Here is a 13,577-nt window from a genome sequence, read left to right as displayed (position 1 = left end):
CAGAATGGACCCCAGACTAAAACTGCAAGGGTTTTGCATATTTAGTTGGATTGACAGACTAATGTGAAGAAACTTGTAGCACATCTCTCTGTACTGCACTTTGTTCTATCCTCTGCTGTCAATCTCACTCTTTCCTGAGTATTCAACAAAAACATCTAAGAAAGAAAAATAGTTAATGTATGCAACAATTATTAAACACACATAACAATGACTGCAACTTTTTTCCTGAGAACAAACGGGCATAAGGTTATAGATTCAAAGTTGTAGAAAATTTTCTTATTTGCTTTTAAGTTAATTTTCTAATGAAGAAAATAAAAGTTCAAAGCAACTACTCAGAAACCTCCTTGCAACAATTTGTCAGAGGATCTACTGTTTCCATCTAAATTACAGTCACTTCAAAATCGAATGAAAATAGAAGATACATCTTTCACCATCACCACCAAACTTGGGCATGAATTTGATGAGGCTTTGCCAGGCTTTCCATTTGTAGGATTTTTTGGTAGTTGAGAATTGTAGCAGGATTTTGTTAGACTTCAGGGATTGAAAAGGGGACAGGATCATATTATGACACTTCCAGCATATCAACAGCTCTTTCCCCAACCCTAGGCCTCAGACTCTCATTACAAATTCTCCTGGCCCCTCAGTTAAAGTTTGCCGTCCTCAAGAAAAAATCCAAACAAAGGTTAAAAAAAGCTCTGAATTTTCACTTGTGGAGATCTCCCCAAATCATTCTGTTGAGAAGACAACACATATAGCGACTTTAGATGCCATCTAGATGCCAAAAAGTTTGCAGGGATTCTTTTATTCTGACTTTTGCCCTACACAAAGGGAGGGATTTGGAACAGCAACACACTGCAAATCATTCACAAAGTGCACCCCTCCCCCCATTTCCATGTCACACTGCTAGGCTACATTGCCAGCCTACCTCACAGTTTCTAGCACTCAGTGGCGTAAGTACTCAAGAGGTCCTTGAAAAATAACTGGAGAAGAACCTGATGAAAGTTCTTACAGCCATTTTCTTCTTAAATTGTTGTCAGCTGTCAGGGAATCTTCATCTGTACTATACTCTGGAGATAAGGCTAGAGAGGGTAGGCTGCCTTTCACCCCCTACTCCCCGCCCAAAAAAGGTTTGCCACTCAATCTTTGGCAAAAAGTGTTCCATTCTAATATTTCCAAACAAATAATACATATAGAATTCTGTGTTAACATCTTTAAGATCAGAGATTTCTTCTAGCTTTATTACTAATTTAACAAACATCCATTGAGTCCAAAATCTAACAAAACTCAAAGGATTTTTAAAAAATTCTCTAAAAAGAGCTGTTTTTGAAAATTGTAATTCCCATTAGAGACACAAGATGGGTGAGGTAACAGCTTTTATTAAACCAACTTCTGTTCAGTGTAGACACTACCTATGCCGACAGGAAGGGTTCTCCTTTCAGCGCAGGTAATCCAGGTGCCCAGGAAGCAGTAGCTATGTTGATTGGGGGTCAGGTTGGCTTAACTACCCCGGGGTCTGGATTTAATTTTCTAGTGTAGAGCAGGCTGCGGAGCTCTTCTTCAGGTCTAGAAAATGTACTTAGGCCTGGTGTACTGTAGGAAATTAGGTTTGTATAATGACATTGCTCATGGGTGTGAAAAATTCGCACCATAACTCTAGCAAAGTTATGAATTGGGAGCTTAAATTCATAACTTTGCTAGACACTACAAATCACGGACTGAATAGAGATACCAGCTTTATAGCTTATTACAACAAATCTATAACCCACTAACACCTCCCCTCAAGCTGCCTTTCCCCCACCCCCTTTTTCCTTCCCCCATTAATGGAGTGTGTTAAAGGGCCACTTCATCTTGAATGGTCCATTGAAATATGTGTTAACTAATTAGGCTAAACAATCTGTTCCATCGTGTATTTAGCTGTGACACTGAGTACTTTTCTCAGACCTGAAGAATGGCTCTGTGTAAGGTCGAAAGCTCGTCTCTCTCACCAATGGAAGTTGGTCTGATAAATGATATTATCTCACCCACTGTCTCTCTCCAATATCCTGGGACCAACACAGTTACAACAACACTTAATTCCTATTACTCAGTTAACGAAAACTAAAGATGAAAACAATACACAACCCTCACCATAAATTTCAGTTTGACTCTCACTATACAACCATCCAGATCCTGCATCTTCAAATATAGGACACACTTCTGTGCTGAAATCTTTCTATGGAGACATTAGAACTACAGTACCACTGTAGCCCAGTAGACACTCTTGCAGCTAGGAATATTAGCAACCAGCTCTCATGCACAGGAGCAGTTTTAAAATGCTAATAACTGTTAATATTTCTTTCTGTAAATTAGTAGAGAGGTTAATTCTCAGGGAGAAGAACTCAGCTACAATTTTCCTATTTTTGAATAATGCATGTGCAAATAAGCATCTTAAATGCATTAACAATATAAAATTAAAGGGTCAGAATCACTGCTATCCTCTGACTGCTTTGAGCTTGTCTGACCAGCAAAAAACAGGTTTATGGTTCCTGAGTGACACAGAGAAGCTGTAGAGTAGAGATGAAACCAGCATATATTACTTTCTATCCTCATAAATAAAATCCTCATAAAATGGGTGACTGGATTTTGCATAAGCATTGAAAGAAAAACAAACAAACCAACAAGAACCTCTACAATCAAAACTTCAACTGACAAGGAGATATTTCTAAAAGTTATGAGAAAGGTGAAGTGGAGGAGTTATAATAAAAGCCAGATGTAATCTTATAACAATTCAATAATCCAACCCAGCCCTCCTCCCTGCCCCCTCCACCTTCAAATTACAGGTCAAGGCAATGACAGGCCAGACTGTTTGGGCTTCCCTGGGATGCCAGGAGTTTATTGTTCCTCTCAGTGTACATGTAGCTGCACAGATTATTTGGGACTCACTTGGGGACATGCTGAGGGAGTCTGTTTGTAGAGCAGACAAAGGGAACTGAATTCATGCTCCACTCAACTGTTCAGATATGCTGCTATAACACAAAAAACACAAACATTTGGCCAAAGAGTCTGCTGGGATTTAATGAGCACTTTTGCTGGAAGTTCCACAGCTATTCTGGCAAAAATATGAAACACTCCCGACATGACACTGTGTTTACTGCACACGACCTAGCCTCTTTGTAGTTCATGGACAGTGGTTTCCCTGCACTACTGGCAATTAAAAATCAGTTTGATTCATCATTTGCCCTAGCTTAAAGGAGAGTCAGTTAATGGTCACATTGCAGAAAGCTACTTGGTTAAGTTTCAGTTTGAACACACAATCAAAATGATCCTTGCACAAGGCCAGAGGGACTTTCCTTGCCTGCTGTAACGCTGTTTACTACCGGTCCACTCCAACAATTTCGATCTCTTGGGTTTTTCCTTTCAAGGGTTTTTATCATTTTGAGAAAGCCACAGCCCCGGGGTGCCGAGTTTCTTGTCTAGCTTTTGAATCGTCTAGTCCCTGTTCAGAATGACTGCACTGCACCTGAAAGGGAGGGTGGGGAGAAGACATTGTCCAGGCTTGCCAGGGGAAGGTAGCAGTGCTTTACAGGTAGGGGGAAAGGAAGGAGGTCAGAAGATGATGTAAAAAGGGTGGATGGGGGTCAGCTTGGCCATGCTGATTCATCCCCTGGGTACCTAAGAACAGAAGGCTTTAAAAGGGGCAGATTCAGACATTAGAAGCCCTTTCTCCATGCAGCAGGCAAGGCAGCACCCACCCTTCTTCCCTCCCCTCGAGGTGCAAACATCAGGTTGGGTTAGACTTGCTGTGGGCATTGCACTAGTTACTCCTTTTTAGGGGGGCTGGGAAGGAATGTTTTCCCTCACACCAAATTGGCTTCAGGGGAGTGGGGTTTTTTCGCCTTCCCCACAGCAGGTGTCAGGGAGGACCTATTACGGTGAGGAGGAAAGGGAGTTAGGCTATATGTCGCAACTTATTCTGTAAGTGTGGGGTGGATGTCCAGTGCAGGTACTCCATAGAGAAGGCATCCAGTGACCAGATAAATGGGCTGGTAAAGGACTTAAAAAGGAGGTTCTAGTGGGGGGGTGGATGCTAAGGTCTAAGCCAGGGGTTGGCTGGGGGACCTGGATAAAAAATGAAGGGGGGTTGATAGAAGCCCCAGGTAGTTATTTGAATGACATGGAGTTGCCTGCACAATATACTTTTATCTGCCAGATAGTCCCAGACATCTAATAATAAAGCTGCGGCTTCATTAAATCCATATAAAGTTTCCTTCTTTCAGTATAGCTGGACAATGGGCAATTACACCAGAGACTGGAATGTTGTCTGAGACGTATTATTTGGATAATTTTCTGTTTCTTGGTTCTTGCAGGTTTGGGCTCTGTGAGGCCTCAATGGAAGCGTTTAATGCAGTGACAAAGAGACTCAGGGGTCTCACTGATGCAGGATAAAACAGAAGGACCAGTCATACAAGACTAAGTACATTACAAGAACACAACTACCTTTGCCAACAGCATTCCTCCCATGGCAGACATACAATGTCAGCACTCTCTTATCAGGAAGTATTGCAGGCTATGGGAGCAATTTTTTAAACAATTTAATGGTGCATCCTTACTGATGTCCACATGGAAACAGCCTAGACATGCAGCAGTATTCAGATGTGGCTTGGCACAATGACTTGTGTTTTAGAGGTAAATGTTAGGATACTGTATAAATTGAAACCTCTTGTTTTATGCAGAATGAGAAGTTGCACATTTTTGCATGCAGATTTCTCAAACACATTATCAAAAGGTCATTATTTCTCTTCCAGGAAAAAGTAATTTAATGAATCCCCAAAACTGTATCTATTACATATAATGGATGCACTTAAGTAGATCCTGAGAAAGACCAGCAATCTCAGATAACACCATTTCAAAGTGCAATGTAACTATCATTTGCCAGGCTAATATTTTTCAGCACACTAACATTTCTTCTTCCAAAACATGGTTCTTATTTATTTGAACTGAACAGGGAGGAATGGTTTTTAATTTTTTAAATAAGTGATCTCAGAAAGATAGAAGCCTTGATTTTTTTCACAAAATTAAAAACTGACCAAAAACAAAACAAAAAGCTGTTCTGAAGGATATATTTGGACACCTGACAGACAAATTCATAAGCCTGAAAATGGCCAATGCAGAAGACTATCATCAAACTGTTCATCTTCCACACACTGACTACTGAAGTAATGTATTCATAATTTTAAATGAACTTTACCTACTGACCTTGCACTAGATACATTTAAAATAATTATCACTAGCCTAATAAATTTATTATGAATAATTCACCTTCCACACTGATCCTCTTTAATAAATCTAGTTAAAACCGAGGTTTTTTTAAAGTTAACAATGTAATATAGTGATGTAGGTAAGACAATGGGAGTGCTTTCACTGAGCCTGATGAAACATACTATCATTCTATATGAAGCATGAGAAAAGATAATCTCCAATATTGCTAATATCCTTGGCTTAAAAATACAGGTCAACATATAAGAAATTCAGGACACAGGACAGCGTGTAGTAATTTACTGCATATTTGCACAGTATAAGCCAAGCTACAAGCACATAACAGAAGCAAGGACAGGAGAAAGGTTTTGTTTTGTTTTTGTCAAAGAAAATTCTGAAGAGCAGAAAAGTAGCACAAAGGAAATACCTTAAGATCTCGCCTTTCCAGGTGTAAAAGCTCAGAGCCTCGGATGTCATGGCTGATGAAGATTTCTTTGTACTCTCCCAAACTGAGCAGATCCAGCCAAGCAGCAACTTCATCTGTGCCCCATTTTTGAACTACCAAAGTTAAGAGCAAAACCCCCTTAATTTCTACATGCTCAAATGCATTACAAGCAAAGGTTAGGCCAAAGAGAGTGGAAAACAGAGTAGAACTGCCGTGCTAGCAAAGGGAAAGGTTAAAGGTGTCATTTCCACAAAAACTGAGTTTCTTTTTACATGCAGGTTAGAGGTTAGCAATAAACGTTAGAAGGTCTCTAAACAAAGATGGGGTTCTTTGCTTTGCAGCCGTGCTTTCAGCTTTACTCCAGTTTCCTCAATAAAGCCATCAAACCTCATATATTTCAACAAATTCACTTTTAATCATCTTAGGATCAGTGGTGCAAGATCCAGGTTTGTTCCACTGTATACTAATGACACTTTATTGGTTGCAGTGCAGTCAGGAAAAAAACACACACTTTAAATACTAATTAAAATGTAAAATCAACATATATACTGTAGTCCTATAGCGATCACAGCATGCAAACCCAACTTCAGAAGTTTTTCTAGTGCTCTTAATTAATGCAACAAACATTCCATTAACCACACTGGTTGCACAGGCCATTAAAAAGCTCTCTGTCAACATTGTTCTCTAAGGTTAGTTGCCCACATTAGTCTTAATAGGCCAAGTTTATTCAAAGAAACTAGTTTTATATTACTGACTTATTCTTTTGTACCTTTGTTTATCTTTCATTCAATGCTGATTAGCTTCAGACTGAAGTACTCCAATATGCTTTATATTTTAACATATTAGTGAACTGAGAAGCTAAATTCATATTAACAACTGTAGAGAGCTTGTTTTGCATTTGAGGGCAGTGTAACACACTGCCTGCTGTGAAAGACCAAGGCGTTGGAGCAGTTTTAGGTCTGTTGTGACACCAGCTATTTTCAGGGCATAATGTTAAGGCAGTATGTTCACAGATAACAGTGGGGAGAGAGGAGAGTGGAGTTTGTTCAACTTCTACTAACTAATTAAGAGAGCAGGATTTTGTTTGATGTACAGAATTAACTGTGGTGAAAACTTATTTGGGACTTTAAAGGACAACTGGTTCAATTAAACAAGTGTTAATGAAAGCCATTGTGCAGACTACCCTGAAAAACCGGAATCAGTGCTTTATACAGAAACAGAACTGGTTTATGAATGACTTGTGTTGGCATGGAGTTAGTTAAATAAAACCACCCAAACAGACACATGGGACCTTCTATCCCAAAAGTAGATGGCAAAACAGTAGCTACTGAAGTATTTTTTAAAATACTTCTTCTATTCACCTAGTTGTTTGGGGCTCCTATTGACACAAACCTGCTAAATGTACTGCATGAAATCCTCATCCCATTGACTCATCAATCAGCAAAATTTCCCCTGACTTCAGTGGAGCTAGGATTTTATCCTCTAGGTGTCGCACATTATTTTAGCTATTATGAAAGATATGAAATCACGTTTTCTTCCAAAAGTTATGATCTTTCTTGCAATGTCAAAACACATACCAGGCTGAGGGCTGCTCTTATGCTTTTGGACTTTTTCCTTTTTAAACTTTGGCACTATGCGAAATACTGTACTTCTGTTGTTTCTCTTAGAATAATCCAGAGGGGGATCCTGCATGGAAAAAGAGGAAAACAACCGCTAAACTTTAAAATTGCTTCACTTGATCATGGGGAATTCTAATTTACTCTTGTCTAGTGAAATACAATTATTTTCACTTAGGAGCAAGTGGCCTACCTCATCATCATTTGGTTGGAAAACATAATAAAGCCATGGAATCTCAGCAAGTTTTCTCAGTTCAGTCTCCACACTGTGTAATGCATCAGACAGCAGCTCTTCATGGGGGGGATCCAGTTGCTGTTTACGAACAAACCAGAAAAAATATTAAATGGCTGCCTTATACCACATTTAATTTCCCTGCGCATGCATTTCACTAATCCAGAGACTGCATCTGGGTTGGTCCTAACTACAAGAATGACTAAAACAGCTAAAACTTTGGTGTGTGCCCACCTATCTGTTTCTGCCATCACTCATCACACTCCAGAAATATAAATGGAGATTTAAAGCACATGGGAGAGTCTCCCAAACTAATGGATGTACAAGCCCAGAGAAACCAAATTTACAGTACGAAATTCCCTAGTCTTGTGGTCTTGGACTTCCATCAATCCAGAAGCACAACTGGTAATCAGCACAGTGCCAAATGTAAAAATATTAATATTTTGTGCTTTTCCCAATTCTGCTATAAGATCATAGTTGTATGCTTTTATTGCTGGACTATGATGTCACGCAACAAGGGAGGTAAGAATTTAATAAAGGCCAGTGGCCTGGAGAAAACTTAGATAAAAAACAGCATCAGAGAAAACAAGTATAACTTATAGCGTCAGGAAGCCCAACATTGCCATTCCTCAAATTTTTTCATGTGATGTACAGCTCTTCTCTGGTTAGGAAGTAGAAATGAAATGGGTGGAGTAACCAGGATTCTTCCATGAAGACCTTTCCAAGATTTCAATGTCCCTTGAATAGACTATGCAAAGAATTAGGAGCTAGGAATTCCCAAATTCTAATCCCAGCTCTGACAGTGAATGAGCAGGGTGAAAAGTAGGTATGTTGGGGTCAGAAACAGTAACTAGCCCATTTAATCAAATGCTCTAAAAAAAAGAAAGGTAAGAATCGATATCCCTTTTTGCAAATAAGGAAAAAAGAGTTGTGCAAGAAGGTAAAGTGAGTTGCTCAGGGTCACACAGCAGGTTAATGGAAGATGTGGGAATAATACACGTCTCCTGAGACCTCATCAAGTGATCCACCCACTGTGAACTGACCATATGGAATTGGGCCCTTAGTTGGAAGGAGAGTGGCACACACACCACAATAGAGTAACGGTCATTTTAATGAGTTTTGAAAATTCTAACCCATGTCACCAAGAAGGAGCTATTAAGATGTGAGCTTTGTCTGTCTTCCATGCCACTGTAGATAGTAGAGCGAATGGGGGAAATACATGCGCACATGCACAGAGTTTCCTGCCCAATGATGACAACTGTCATTCAAGAAAAACAAATTATGTATCTTTGTTTTGCTGAAACAACAAAAAAAAATCCGTACTGAATTCCACATTCAGGTTATTTTGAAAATGACCACCAAAATCAGTACAGTTGCGCCCCTTTGAAAGTGAATTTAATATTAATTAATAATTTATTTTATACTACTTCCACATTTTCAGTCTTCAGTATGCCATAGAGCAGTGTTTCCCAAACTGCGTTCCGCGGAACATTGGTGTTCCGCATGATGTAAATAGGTGTTCCATGAAAGAATCATAATTTTAAAAAAGGGTCTTTCAATTTTTTTTTATTTTAAATTTGGCATATTTGAAGCGAAGTTTACAACTCTTTTTGAATGACTATAATTTAACGAACTCTTTTTCCTGTTATTGATAGATCTCGTATTGAATATCATGGCATAAAGAGAACGTGGCACGCAAGTATGTTGACATCTACCCCTTTGGGCATGTTTCAGTTAGTGACGTTGTACCCTTTCCGCTCGAGGCTGCACGAACTGCAGTGGTATGCACACACCATTCTCTTTACGCCATATTGAATATAACATATTCCCTCAACATGTTCAAACCTGTGGGTCTTTACCGTGCTTCGCTCGAAACAATATAAATATTTGTGACAAACAAAATTTGACAAAAATCAGTATTTCTAAATATTGTTACTAAACCTAATCATCATGGATTTGTGGCTAAAAGAAGGAACTTTGAAACGAAAAGCAAGTTCTTCTGGTACTCCAACTGTGGCCGAAATAAACGAGCAAAATATTGTGACACTTCAAAGAGAGGATGAACAATCGCAGTCTTTTGTTGCCGAAAAATCTGTTAGTACTAGTGAGTTATCCAAGGTGAAAGAATTTCCATCGAAGTATATCAAAAAACAAGAAGAAGCAGGTGTTAAAAGACCGAAACGAAAGTATGATGAAAGTTATTTGTCTTTTGGTTTTACGTGTGTTGGAAATAAAGATGTTCCTGATGCGCAGTGCATCATGTGCAACAAAATACTAGCAAACAGTTCATTGGCTCCTGCTAAACTTCGTAGGCATTTGAAAACCAAGCATGCTGAATACAAAGACAAAGATATACGTTTTTTCAAGAGGAAGCATGACTCACTTGGAAATTGTAAACTTTCGATGATTAAAATTGCTAAAACAGACAACAAAAGTGCAACAGATGCATCTTATCGAGTAAGTTACCGTATAGCGCTTGCCGGAGAAGCTCACACTATTGGAGAAACACTTATCAACCCTTGCGCGAAAGATATTGTAACGTGCATGTTGAGCGAGCAGTCTGGTAAAAAAAATCAATGCTGTACAGTTATCAAATAATACTGTTGCATGCCGTATTAAAGATCTTGCCGATGACATAGAAAAAGAACTAGTTTGCCAACTGAAAATTTGCCATGAGTATTCATTGCAGCTAGATAAGTCCACTGACGTTTCAGGACTTGCTGTGCTACTAGTATTTGTCCGATATAGATTTAATAATATTATTGAAGAGGACCTGCTCTTATGTGAATCTCTGCAAAGCAACACAACTGGAGAAGAAATATTCAAGTGCATCAACAATTTTATCAGAAAGCATGAAATTAGTTGGGGAAAATGTATTGATGTATGTACTGACGGTGCTCGGGCAATGATCGGGAATATGAAGGGAGCTGTAACGCGAATCATAAGTGTGGCACTAGAAAGCACTAAGAGCCATTGTGTTCTACACAGACAAGCACTTGCAGTTAAAAAAATACCAACATATCTGAAAATTGTGCTCGATGAAACAGTACAAATTATCAATTTTGTCAAATCTCGACCACTTCAATCCAGGTTATTTAAAATTTTGTGTGAGGAAATGGGTAGTCAGCACGAAGCGTTTCTTTTACATACGGAAGTGAGGTGACTATCCAGAGGAAAATTGCTTGTGAGGCTTTTTGAGCTTTGTAGTGAACTATTGATATTCTTCACTTCAGATAATTCAGGACGAAAATTTAATGACTGTCTGACAAATTCCTCATGGCTAATGAGGCTTGCGTATCTTGCAGTTATTTTTGCAAAATTAAATGAAATTAATCTGTCTCTGCAAGGAAAGAATGTGACCATTTTTACTACAATGGATAAAATTTCGTCGTTAAAAAAGAAACTGGAATTCTGGGCATCTTCTGTAGAACCAGGGCCGGCTCTAGGTTTTTTGCTGCCCCAAGCAAAAACTTTTTGGCTGCCCCCCCCACCCCCTCCCAGCCCTGGTCTCTCTCTCTCTCTGCCCCCTCCCCCCCAACTGCACCCTCCTGCCACTGGTCACTGGTAACTCGCTCCCAGGGCGGGTCATTCAGCAGGAATTTTGGATGTGCACAGAACACAGACAGGATTGGTTCCCATATGGTTACAGAACTGCAGTAAAGTGGAACAATTTTCAGCTTGTGTGATTGGAGGATATCTGGATGCATATTACAAGACTGTCCTACATAAATGAGGAAAAGTTGAGGTGCCTTTATTATTCTTTTGTTCCACTCCTGAAATTCAAGACCTCTATGGTGGCATTCTCAGAAATGCTCCCAGTTCCACGCGCAGGGCCAGGTAGGCAGGCAGAACTTCAGAGTCTCAATGCGTGGATGAGACGATGGTGTAGAGAGGAGGGGTTTACATTCATTAGGAACTGGGGAAACTTTTGGAATGGGGGGAGCCCATACAGGAGAGATGGGCTCCACCTAAACTAAAGTGGAACCAGACTGCTGGCACTAAACGTTAAAAAGGTTGTAGAGCAGTTTTTAAACTAGGAGATGGGGGAAAGCCGACTGCTGCAGAGGAGCATGTGGATCGGACAGAGACTTCTCTTAGGGGAGAGTCTAATGATAGAGAATCTCCAGGTTATAGTAAGGAGCAGAGGATGGAGGAGGATAATGTAAGGGCCAGATCAGATGATAAACATTCACATAAAAAAGAATCTAACACATCAGAAAAGGGCAGACAAATAAACAGTGACAAGTTTTTAAAGTGCTTGTACACAAATGCTAGAAGTCTAAATAATAATATGGATGAACTAGAGTGCCTCGTGATAAAGGAGGATATTGAGGATATTGATATAATAGGCATCACAGAAACCTGGTGGACTGAGAGTAATCAATGGGACACAATCATTTCGGGGTACAAAATATATCGGAAGGACAGAACAGGTAGTGCGGGGGAGAGTGGCACTATATGTGAAAGAAAATGTAGAATCAAATGAAGTAAAAATCTTAAGTGAATCCACATGTTCTATAGAATCTCTATGGATAGAAATTTCATGCTCTAATAAGAATATAACATTAGGGATCTATTATAGACCACCTGACCAGGACAGTGATAGTGATGATGAAATGCTAAGGGAAATTAGAGAGGCTATCAAAATTAAGAACCCAATAATAGTGGGGGATTTCAATTAGCCCCATATTGACTGGGAACATTTCACTTCAGGACAAAATGCAGAGATAAAATTTCTCGATTCTTTAAATGACTGCTTCATGGAGCAGCTCGTACGGGAACCCACAAGGGGACAGGCAACTCTAGATTTAGTCCTGAGTGGAGCGCAGGAGCTGGTCCAAGAGGTAATATATATAACAGGACCGCTTGGAAATAGTGACCATAATACAATAGCATTCAATATCCCTGTGGTGGGAAGAACATCTCAACAGCCCAACACTGTGGCATTTAATTTTAAAAGGGGGAACTATGCAAAAATGAGGGGGTTAGTTAAACAGAAGTTAAAAAGTACAGTGATTAAAGTGAAATCCCTGCAAGCTGCATGGGCGCTTTTTAAAGACACCATAATAGAAGCCCAACTTCAAGTATACCCCAAATTAAGAAACACAGTAAAAGAACTAAAAAAGAGCCACCGTGGCTTAACAACCATGTAAAAGAAGCAGTGAGAGATAAAAAGACTTCCTTTAAAAAGCGGAAGTCAAATCCTAGTGAGGCAAATAGAAAGGAGCATAAACGCTGCCAAATTAAGTGCAAGAATGTAATAAGAAAAGCCAAAGAGGAGTTTGAAGAACGGCTAGCCAAAAACTCCAAAGATAATAACAAAATGTTTTTTAAGTATATCAGAAGCAGGAAGCCTGCTAAACAACCAGTGGGGCCCCTTGATGATCGAGATACAAAAGGAGCGCTTAAAGACGATAAAGTCATTGCGGAGAAACTAAATGGATTCTTTGCTTCAGTCTTCACGGCTGAGGATGTTAGGGAGATTCCCAAACCTGAGCCGGCTTTTGTAGGTGACAGATCTGAGGAACTGTCACAGATTGAAGTGTCACTAGAGGAGGATTTGGAATTAATTGATAAATTTAACATTAACAAGTCACCGGGATCAGATGGCATTCACCCAAGAGTTCTGAAAGTACTCAAATGTGAAGTTGCGGAACTATTAACTAAGGTTTGTAACCTGTCCTTTAAATCGGCTTCTGTACCCAATGACTGGAAGTTAGCTAATGTAACGCCAATATTTAAAAAGGGCTCTAGAGGTGATCCTGGCAATTACAGACCAGTAAGTCTAACGTCTGTACCGGGCAAATTAGTCGAAACAATAGTTAAGAATAAAATTGTCAGACACACAGAAAAACAAACTGTTGAGCAATAGTCAACATGGTTTCTGTAAAGGGAAATCGTGTCTTACTAATCTATTAGAGTTCTTTGAAGGGGTCAACAAACATGTGGACAAGGGGGATCCAGTGGACATAGTGTACTTAGATTTCCAGAAAGCCTTTGACAAGGTCCCTCACCAAAGGCTCTTAAGTAAAATAAGTTGTCATGGGAT

At 39.5% G+C, this 13,577-nt stretch overlaps 1 protein-coding gene and 1 long non-coding RNA gene across 15 annotated transcripts in view; one reads left to right on the top strand and one right to left on the bottom strand.

The window, feature by feature from the left end:
- The window catches only part of LOC103306512 (uncharacterized), a 47,162-nt gene extending 36,990 nt beyond the window's left edge, over nucleotides 1-10,172 (top strand). Inside the window, exons 4-5 of the long non-coding RNA XR_010597785.1 lie at nucleotides 4,347-4,665; nucleotides 9,184-10,172. This is a non-coding gene — a long non-coding RNA (uncharacterized LOC103306512). The remainder of the gene's footprint in view (nucleotides 1-4,346; nucleotides 4,666-9,183) is intronic.
- Nucleotides 1-13,577, bottom strand: part of DGKH (diacylglycerol kinase eta) — a 272,588-nt gene that overhangs the window by 4,182 nt on the left and 254,829 nt on the right. For 11 of the 14 annotated variants that reach the window (XR_010597782.1, XM_065581182.1, XM_065581184.1 and 8 more), the window contains 3 exons: nucleotides 7,490-7,609; nucleotides 7,258-7,366; nucleotides 5,663-5,793 (listed from right to left, as the gene is read on the bottom strand). Coding sequence is in view for 13 of the 14 variants with exons in the window: in XM_065581182.1 (XP_065437254.1) it covers nucleotides 5,663-5,793; nucleotides 7,258-7,366; nucleotides 7,490-7,609 (360 nt within the window). In the remaining variant the exon portion in view is untranslated. Of the gene's footprint in view, nucleotides 1-3,296; nucleotides 3,500-5,662; nucleotides 5,794-7,257; nucleotides 7,367-7,489; nucleotides 7,610-13,577 lie in introns of those variants that run through there. The other 3 variants (XM_065581187.1, XM_065581188.1, XM_065581183.1) reach the window with 2 other exon arrangements.

Source organism: Chrysemys picta, chromosome 1 (genome assembly GCF_011386835.1).
Source record: "Chrysemys picta bellii isolate R12L10 chromosome 1, ASM1138683v2, whole genome shotgun sequence".
Lineage (NCBI taxonomy): Eukaryota > Metazoa > Chordata > Testudines > Emydidae > Chrysemys > Chrysemys picta.
The sequence above is the reverse complement of the archived record's forward strand: the minus strand, read 5'-3'. Positions and strand labels throughout refer to the sequence as shown.